Genomic DNA, 10395 nt, shown 5'->3' with positions numbered 1-10395 from the left:
CAATCTAGACATGCAATCAAATCAAGTTAGATGAGCATTAATCATACTTTATCAATAGGCTAATCGGTTTGTTCTCTAGTTTAATGTACATCTCAATATTTATAGAAATATTTCCTTAATAGAGTTTTAGGAGTATTTTTCTAATTGAACGGTAGAAAGAAAAAAACTAATTAATTCTCTTACCATATATTTTAGGAGTTTCATATATTTTAGGAAGTCTAATATAAAGAAAAATATTAATTAATTCTCCTACCATATATTTTACGAATTTCATATATTTTAGGAAGTCTAGTTAATATAATAAAAAATAATTAAATAATAAATTTTAAAAAAATAATAAAAAGACAGTTTTTTCTAAAGAAGAGTTTTAATATGTATTCACACTTTTAATATATTATAGATATAGATATAGATTTAGATATAGATATAAATATAGATTATAGATATTGATTTGATTACTAAAGCAAAGTTAAGGATGTAATCGATCCCATCAATATTCATCACAAAAATTTCATAAGCCACGTAGCTGATTTATTTTAATGATATACCTAAATATGGTGGTTAGATAGGTTGAACAAGTTGCTAAATATGTATTGTCACCAAATCAGATTAATTGCCATTATTTACTTGTAATTGGCGTCAAAGCCTCACGTTTATAAATTGAAAATTTTTAATTTTAGCTTTAAAGAGTATTTGTGATCTCTAGGGTAACGGTGGAGGCATTCGGATCCCAAAATGTAACGAAAGGTATAAGTAATCTATTTTACATAGTTTAAGGTTAATTTTGACCATTTTCCGTAAAAAGAAAAAACTTTAATTCTCTAATTTGATATCAATAAAAAGTGAGCAAAGCTAGGAAGTTGCGAAAGCTTAAACATATACTCCCTCGTCCCAAATTGAGATGTCACAGCTATTAAGAAAATAATGATTGATAATATAATTTTACCATTTTGCCCCTATTAATCGTGTCATTTTGTTAGTTCCCATATTGATGAAGTTATTATATGGACGATACCAAAACACTATTTGTATGGATAATTAGGATTATAGGATTACTAAAGTTTTTACAACATTTTTCAAGATTTGATAATTCAATGCTACTCCATCCGTCTCAAATTACCTGTCCCAAAATTTATAATTTGATTTTTCATTTTACTTGTCTTTTTTCATTAATCAAGAAAAGATAAAAAAAAATTTCCATGTTTTACCCTTTACATTTATTACTTTTTCTTCAAATTAAAATGTATTTATTACTTTTTCTTCAAATTAAAATGTAAACATCATTTAATAGGGGTACTATGGTAAACTAGTCATATTATTAATTATTTTTCTTAGAGCTCATTTGTTTGCACTTAATGAAAGTCTGAATTTGAATGGTTCAGACTTCAGACCATTAAGTGCATTTATTTTTTATTAAGATTTTAGCTCTTAATAAGTCTGAATAGGTCCTAATCATTCAGATCTAGAATCAAGTCTTAATAGGTCTGAAGAGGAATTTTTGGTGTTGGATAATATTCACCGTCACTCTATTCATAATCATCAATCATCACTACTAATCACCTCTGCCATCGCCACCATTGTCAACCACCACTAACCACCTCCACCATCTACAATAGATATCGCTATCAACTACTATTGTCAACCGCTACCACATCTACCAGCTCTATTATTCAAATTATATTCACCACCGTTATCAACAACAACACCATCATCAACCACTACCGGTCAATCCATACTATCGACCAACTCATCTATCACAATTAGCACCACCGCTAACTACCACTAATACATCAAACCTCCACACATCTTCGGCCACCACCACCATTGTCACTAGTAACGTCACCTCTACCATCACTTCAACCACTACCATCGCTACAATTTATCTCTACTAACAACCATCTCCACCTTCACAACTAACAACATCTCCAACTAGCACCAACACATTGTCAAACCATCATGCATTCATTTTTCAGCCATCACAATCAACACCTCCAACTACAAACATCAAGTAACGTCACATCACAACCACCACCACCACTATCAATCGCCACCATCATAACAGTCATTATAATACCGACCATCACAACTATCACCACCAATATTACTAATCACTTATATCAATCATTGTCACTGCAACCACTATTATAAATCATCTCAACTATCACTAACAAACATAAATATTTTTTTCAATCAAATAATAATTTTCTTGTATTAAATTACATACTTTTCTGATATAGAATTAATTTTTTATTTGAATTGTATTTTTTATTTTATTATATACACAAATAAAATTTCTTTGCACATTCAGATGTCGAAAAACAAACAGTCTTAATCATTAAATTTTCAAATATAGAGACATCATCTTATTCATTCAGTTGTGCATTCAAATTCATGCATCTAAATCTTAAAAAAAAAAAAAACAAATGCAGCCTTAATCAATGTCTCATCTTAATTTGAGATGGGTAATTTAGGACGGAGGGAATAGTAACAAGGAGTAATCAATTATTAAGAGTATAATGAAAAAAAATTGTCTTATCTTGATTAATGAAAAAAGACAAGTAAAATGAGAAATCAAATTAGGAAATTTAGGATGAATAATTTGGGACGGAGGGAGTATATATATAGTTTATATTGTGAGGAAATTTATCCTTAAAAGTTTTGACTCAGGGTGTGTTTGGTATGGAGAAATTTATACTTCCTCCGTCCCATTTTACTCGTCCTAATTTGACATTATACATTGATTAAAAAAATATTTAGTAACATGATTATTTTATTATAATACCACTATTAAATAATGTTTATATTTTAATTTGAATAAAAAATAATTAATATTAATTTTAAAAAAAGGGAAAAAAATTATTTTGTCTTGATTAATGAAAAATGACAAGTAAAATGAGAAATCAAATTAGGAAATTTGAGACGGGTAAAATGGAACAGAGGAAATATTTTTATCTTGTTTAATAGATCAAAAACATTTTAGAAAAAAGAACTTCTCATAAGTGGCATTTTAAATTTACTGTCTTCTCTCCATTCATTCAAGGTCCCGACTCCCGAACCCTCAACCCCATACCACCCACGCCAATTCACCGAACCTCTATGTTTTATACCATTCTACATTCAATAGTGTTTTGCTAGATTATATATAATAATATAAATATTTTTGGAATAGATTTTTTTTTTTTGCTTAACGAATCATGTGATAAGAAGGTGAAATCAAAACTTAAATGCAAATTTTATAGGATGGAGTATTGACTTGTCAAAAACTCTCACGTACAGAAGTTGAAAGTTGTGGAAATTTTAGGTATATTAGGAGAAATGGAATTAGGAATAAAAACATCCCAGACAAGAGAGAAATAACTTCGATGGAGGAAAAGAAGTGAAAAGAGTGATTGAAATGCTTCCAACATGTGAAGAGGAGATGCACGGATGCCCTAGTACAGACATGAGAAGTTTGATATCCTAGTACAGAGACATGAGAAGTTTGATATAGAGACATGAGAAGTTTGATATAGATAATTTCATGAGATAGACCAAAGAAGTACTAGAGAAAGGTGATCGGTCACACACAACATTATGCAATTGCAACTTATCGAGTACATGATCTTAAATCGAAAGTGTAGAGAATACGAATTAAAATAGAAGGTTAAAGTGTAGAGGATACGAATTAAAATAGAAGGTTAATAGAAAGTAGAGCACTACGCCACTTATCCTTCCATTATAGTTGTAGTATTTCCCGTGTAGTTTCTTGCCCTTGGTAATATATTACTACTATTAGTCGTCTCGTGTAGTTTCTTGCCCTTGGTAATATATTACTACTATTAGTCGCCTCTTGTACTTCAATTATCGCACTATTTTCAGAATGTTTCGTCATTCTTTCTATACAATATGTTGCCATTTTTATATGTATGCATGGAAATGATCCAGAGGCTAAGCCAGTATAATATACGAGTTCACAAAAATTCATAAGTTTTTGCATAGATGCTATACATATAATAAGAAATTCACTAGACATATGTAGATGTTTGATGTATATCTGATTGTGAATCCAACTACTATCGTATATTAACGACTACATTGTAAGAACCCATAAACTTCAAATTCTGAATTCTCAGTCGACGATCAATGAAACAACAGATATTCTTGCATTACTAAGATATAAGAAATGAAACAACAGATATTCTTGGTATTATTCCTTTTGGACACTACAAATATTTGGTAACTTTAGAGCCAGAAAGGCCACTTAAGAACTCCCCTTGCAAGACAAGATCCAATGATCTACAATACCAAGTGCAGAAATTAAGAGGTAAAACCATCATTTTTTTGGTCTATAGTGAATTAACTCGTTGAGAGATTAAAAAAAATTCTTCCATCCAAACAAAAGAAACAAACCGAGAAATGGAGAGCAGTGTTGTGATGCATACTACGAGTTTAGTCCTTGTACTTCATCTCGGACATCTTGAACCCAGGCATGTCAAAAGAGGATGAGAATTTCTCGACATCAGCTTTGAGTTCTTCGATTTCCTTGTTGTTAACGAGACCCTTGTTGAAGTCCTTCAAAAGCTTCCCATACTCTTTCTGGATGTTCAAGGTGATAGTAACAGCCCTGTGGAGGAACTCAGCGATCTGCTCAAAGTCCTTCTCGGCCAATCCCCTTGATGTCATGGCAGGAGTACCTACCAAATAGAAACTCCAGTTAATGAGGAAATTATGATTAATGAAGAATGCCCTCCTCACGGTGTACTGAGTGCATGAGTTGAATGTAAAATTGACACAAATGATTGTACAAGAAGAAACACAATAGCACCAAAGTAAATTTAAGATACGACTTCACTTTGTGTATCTTTCCATGTCGTTTAAGCTCAAATCACATTAGAGTAGAAACAATGGGGGAAAAAAGATATCCAAAGTTTCTCAGCTCTTACCAATACGAACACCTCCTGGGGCCAAAGCACTGCTGTCACCAAAAACAGCGTTCTTGTTAACAGTGATGTTGCAAAGGTCACAAAGCTTCTCAACCTTGTTACCTGCCAAAAAAGGGGGTTAATTTCATATTGATCGCTACTAAAGAAGACTTCTGCAGATGATCGAGAACAGAAAGAACTTTTACCAGTCAAACCAAGAGGCCTGAGATCCCAAAGGACAAGGTGGTTCTCAGTCCCACCAGTAACAAGTTTGTATCCTTTGCTCATCAGGTAGTTACCGAGAGCAACTGCATTGGCCTTCACTTGCTTAGCATACGCCTTAAAACCAGGAGTAGCAGCCTGTTTCAAGGCCACGGCAAGGGCGCCGATTTGGTGGTTGTGGGGACCACCCTGGAGTGAGGGGAAAACAGCAAAGTTAATCTTGTCTTCAAAGTCATAAACTGCATCCTCAGGCTGTCCTTTCTTTGGTGGCTTAGGGCCCTTGCGGTAGAAAATCATACCAGCCCTTGGACCCCTCAAACTCTTGTGTGTGGTGGTAGTGACCAAGTCACAATATTCAAAGGGATTTGCGGCTTCCTGTGTCCAGAAATAAGAATCAGCCCGTTAGAAACTTGGAATACTACACATCATTTCCAGGATTCAACTGACAATAACATTAAAAAATGTCCACATGGTCACCAAGACTAGTATCAAACTATCAATGCACCGACAGAGTTCTAACATCAAATGACAAGGACATCTTCAAAAATTTGAATTCTTGAAATGTGGACAGAGCACATGCACTTTTTCCTCCTATAGCACATACAGCTTTTGTAACTACCGAGTTGACGCGTGATTTAACAAATCTCACCTCATTCCGCTTTGATCTGATTAATGCAAACGTATAACAAGACCAAGATTGCAGCATTTACCGAAAATGAAATAACAAATAAAAAATTTGACTACATTTTGATGACATATAACCGGAGGGCCAGCATACCCCATTTACCGAAAATGTGAAAACAAGAAATGAACCAGTTTTCATCTTGAAGACAAAGCATCCAATTTTTGTTCCAATTTCTTAGATCGGCAACATGTCAGTAAAGCTCTTATCAATTAAAATGGATGCTAACGATTCACAACAAATTCAAGTGGTATCAGAACTATTATATCGAGTCTAAATCATTGCCTCATTGATCCACATTAAGCCTCATAATGCATAAAGAGAACACTAAAACCCCAGCCCAACAAATTTAGTTCCCACAATCCTCAACCTCAGTCAGATCCATTTGTTAAAGAAAAGATCTTTAAAACTTTCACATGAAATTATCCCAAAGAATAATTAATCAAAAACGAAAACACGGATGCCGAAGCACTAGTTCAATCAATTCTAGTTCCCACATCATAAAGATGAAAGATTCCTAACCTCACTCAAATCCACTTGTTGTTAAAGAAAAGACCTTTAAGACTTTCACATAAAATTATCCCAAAGAACAATTAATCAAAAATGAAAACATGGATCCCTATGCACTAGTTCAATCAATTCTAGTTCCCACATCATAATCTCAGATCCATTATTCTTTTTTATAATCGTGATGTCGAGCCAGCTTGCACGGACCTTGACTAATTCCACGGAATACATGCCACCTCCTGCCAGCCTATGTTGTTTAGACTCTTCAAAATTGCCATTGAGCGCGTGTCGGATTCTCCAAAGCACACTACTTTTGGAGAATCTGACACAGGTGCGGCATCGAAAGTCAAGAGAGCGCGCAATTTGGCCGCCAACAACAGGCACCATGTAACTATGTTCCCCATGGTTATGACAAATGGTAAGAAACCATATATTATGCCTATATTATTTTTGTCTCTACTAGGATCTCAACTCTATTTTCAAAGATCTTTCCTTCAACAAGTGGATATGATTTGACAGTTCAACTCCCAACAAAGACAAAACACTACGTTATGTGATTTCTTCTAGACTTGGGTGGACAGAGTTACCTACCTGCTGGTGCAAGATGGCACGTATCCCTACAACCACTAGTCAAGGATAAAAATTTTTAAACTTCGTGGACAGAGTTATATCTCATTTCTTCTAGGCTTGGTGGGAGGTGACACGTACACCTAAAACTACTAGTCAAGGTTGCATGCAATGAAGCTGGCACAAATACCACAGTTCTCAAACAAAATACACAAATCAATCAAACAAAACACATGGATCACACAACAATCCATCCAGATCTACAGTACACTAAAACAATTCACACAAACACTTAATCAAATTCCAGATCTATCAATCCAAAATCTCCATGCAAAGAGAATTTTACCTGAGCAGCAACAAGTCCACTAATATGAGCCATATCACAAAGCAAAAGTGCACCACATTTATCAGCAATTTCTCTAAACCTCTTATAATCCCAATCTCTAGGATAAGCACTTCCACCACAAATAATCAATTTTGGTCTAAAATCCATAGCCTTTTCCTCAAGTCTATCATAATCGATGAATCCCGTCGTCGAATTCACCTTATACGGCAAACTCTCAAAGTAAATCGACGTCGCAGATATCTTTTTCCCTCCAGACGTATAATAGCCATGCGTCAAATGCCCACCTGACGGCAAATCCAAGCCCATAATCCGATCGTGCGGGTTCAACACCGCCGTATACGCAGCGAAATTCGCCGGACTACCGGAATACGGCTGTACATTTACTCCCCAATTTACAGGGTCTAAATGAAATGCCTGTAAAGCACGTGTACGTGTAAGATTTTCGATTTCGTCAATGAACTCGTTGCCTCCATAGTAACGATTACCGGGGATACCTTCGGAGTATTTGTTGGTTAATGCGCTGCCGAGTGCTTCGATAACGGCGAAGGAAGTGAAGTTTTCGGAAGCGATGAGCTCGATTCCACGGCATTGACGGCGTTTCTCCTTTTCAATGAGGTCGTGGATTTCGGGATCGACGTTGGCGAGAGGTTCGTTACCCCAAACGGTGACGGGATCCATTTTGGGGAGAAAGTTGAAGGGGTGAATTGGAAGGAAAGGGAAATTGAGGGGGTAAAAGAGAAATGTTGAAAGTTTGGAAGGTTGAAGATATGGGGGAAGGAAGGGGAGTGGGGGTATTTAAAGAGGTGGGGATTAAACTAATGGTCCATATTGCCCCTTTGTTCTTTTTCGTTCCGTGTCTCTGATACCTATATTTAAAGTGGATTGATTTTTAAAATAGCAATACTTTAAATTATAATTATCAATTATAGTAATAATGCGATTAATTACCAAATGTGATATTTATTTTTGTTAAAATGTGATTTAGTGTATGATTTGCTTTGTATTAGTGTGTCGAATCACTTTGTATTTGTTCATTTTGTACCAATTTGCTCTTTAAAGCGAGCGAATAGATACAGAGCAAATCAATATAGCTCCAAATAAACAGATGCAAAGCAAAAGATAAAATTCAAACTCTTACAATGCATTATAATTTTTTAAAGTTTCGCTATTTTGAATAAATACAAGACGTATATTTATTCTGTCAAATAACTTTTTCAACAAAATTATTTAATATTTATGTTAAAATAGATTCGATTAAATTTGAATTCACATGCCCAATATTCCTCAGACTGCACTTCCAACAAGAGATCAAGTGATTTACATTAAAAAAGTTATATCCATCCATATAACATATACATATTAATTTGATGTGAATAATTATTTACTCTGTTCTTTTCCCAATTTTCTTCTTCTCTTTCTCCTTATGAGAACTTATTTTTTTATTGTTTTGATTTTGTTGGTGAAGTTGGTGTTGAGGTTGGTGAATAGAGGGACAACAAGGGAAATGAGTAGAGTTTGGTGTGGTTGAATTCTTTTTGTCAGTGGATGAATTTAGTAGTACTACTTATGTTGGAAATTATGTCATGACAAGAGGAAAAAGTAAATTTTTAGATTTAGTTAATGGTTAAACACTTGCTATTTATTTACGAGTAATTCTCTTATATTTGATCAAATAATTTCTGCCATTAAACAAAATATTATTCCTCTATTATCTCAACTTTTTAAAAAATATAAATACTTTTGACTTTTTAGAAACTTGACAAAATAGATTAATTGAACTTTTCCTTTTCTTGGTACACTAAAATTTTAAGTATATATTTTTTAAAAAAAATTATTTGTTACTTCAATAGTTTAAATTTGATGAGAGTAAAAAAGTCATTTCCATTGCACCTTTCATATTAATAAATTTTTTTCATCTTTATGTCATTTTGTCGAGGTAGACATAAATTGATTCAAATACCATGTTTATAACAATAATAATATATTTAATATAATTTAATAAAATAAATCTTAAAGAGGATAAAGAATACACATATTTTAACTTTACCTCACGAATAAGATATACAATTTGTTTTCAGTAGATCCTTGACTTAAAATAAATATAATATAAAAAAAAGTAATAAAAATACAAGAGATAACAGATAGTAACAAAAATAGCAGATAGTAGCGGAACAATACTCTAACTTATACTATTAATAATTTAACTACATGAAGCAATAGATAGTAACAAAATTCGAAAAATAATAAATACAAAAGTAATCCTAATACTATTAGTAAGGACAACAAGATAAAACATATATAAATATCATATATACTCAGGGGCGAATTGAACCCAACAACAACATCTTACAGAAATGCAAAGTAATAATACGTATAATACACTCTTGTGATGAGATTCTTTCCGAATTCTATATATACGGGAGCTTCATTGCATCGAATTATCTTTTTTTTTATATAATAAATATTAAATTTTCTTCGATTAATTTATATGTTTACTAATAAATTTTTTTAGTAAAAATTTTAACTCCACTACTATATTTATTTATTAAAATAATAATAATAATAAATGAAGTCCCCTCTTTAGGAAATGGGTGTGACTTGCCCACGTTTGAGCATCTAAGATCCAATGATCTACACTTTCAACAAAATATTTTTGGGATTCCTTCTAAATTATACTCTCTCCGTTTCAGAATAAATGAATTATTAAATTTTAACACACAAATTAAAAAAAAATTAAAAATATAAATTTAACATAACTTTTTATTTTTACCCTATTCTATTAAGCAAATCAGTACACTTTTATCTTAAAAAAATTAAATCTATATATTGGACCAGTGGGTTCATAAGGTTAAACTTGAAAAAAAATTTAGTTATTCACTTATTTTAAAATATCATAAATAATCTAATAATTCAATTCACTTATGGTGAAACGAAACGAAACGAAAGAATACTATTTGGTGACTTCAGCACCACCGACTCCGACAGACAGGGTGTCTACTGACACTGCTCAATTGCGGTGGTCAATAATTCATCAATATGTACATGACCAACTATGCACTACTCCATAGACCATTCCAAAACAAATGAGTGCATTACTAAGTAGGCGTTTGTCCATAAAAATTTTTTAAAATTATTTTACTTTTCTGAAAAAAATAAAACATATGTACTGT

At 32.8% G+C, this 10395-nt stretch overlaps 1 protein-coding gene across 1 annotated transcript; it reads right to left on the bottom strand.

The window, feature by feature from the left end:
• Positions 1–4123: 4123 nt before the first annotated feature.
• LOC107871288 (serine hydroxymethyltransferase 4) lies at positions 4124–8104 on the bottom strand. Its single transcript, XM_016718168.2, has 4 exons — positions 7226–8104; positions 5108–5498; positions 4923–5024; positions 4124–4673 (listed from the first exon to the last, which is right to left on the bottom strand). The coding sequence occupies exons 1-4, from the start codon at positions 7901–7903 to the stop codon at positions 4429–4431; spliced, it is 1416 nt and encodes a 471-aa protein (XP_016573654.2). The 5' UTR covers positions 7904–8104; the 3' UTR covers positions 4124–4428.
• Between the last annotated feature and the right edge of the window lie 2291 nt (positions 8105–10395).

Source organism: Capsicum annuum, chromosome 5, assembly GCF_002878395.1.
Source record: "Capsicum annuum cultivar UCD-10X-F1 chromosome 5, UCD10Xv1.1, whole genome shotgun sequence".
NCBI lineage: Eukaryota > Viridiplantae > Streptophyta > Magnoliopsida > Solanales > Solanaceae > Capsicum > Capsicum annuum.
This window is presented reverse-complemented; position numbering and strand designations above follow the sequence as displayed.

Coding starts and splice junctions, on each gene's coding strand:
- LOC107871288 (XM_016718168.2), bottom strand. CDS start 7,903: ATGGATCCCGTCACCGTTTGGGGTAACGAACCTCTCGCCAACGTCGAT. Junction 5,499..7,225: donor GTGGACTTGTTGCTGCTCAG/GTAAAATTCTCT, acceptor TTCTGGACACAG/GAAGCCGCAAATCCCTTTGA. Junction 4,674..4,922: donor CCCAGGAGGTGTTCGTATTG/GTAAGAGCTGAG, acceptor TCTATTTGGTAG/GTACTCCTGCCATGACATCA.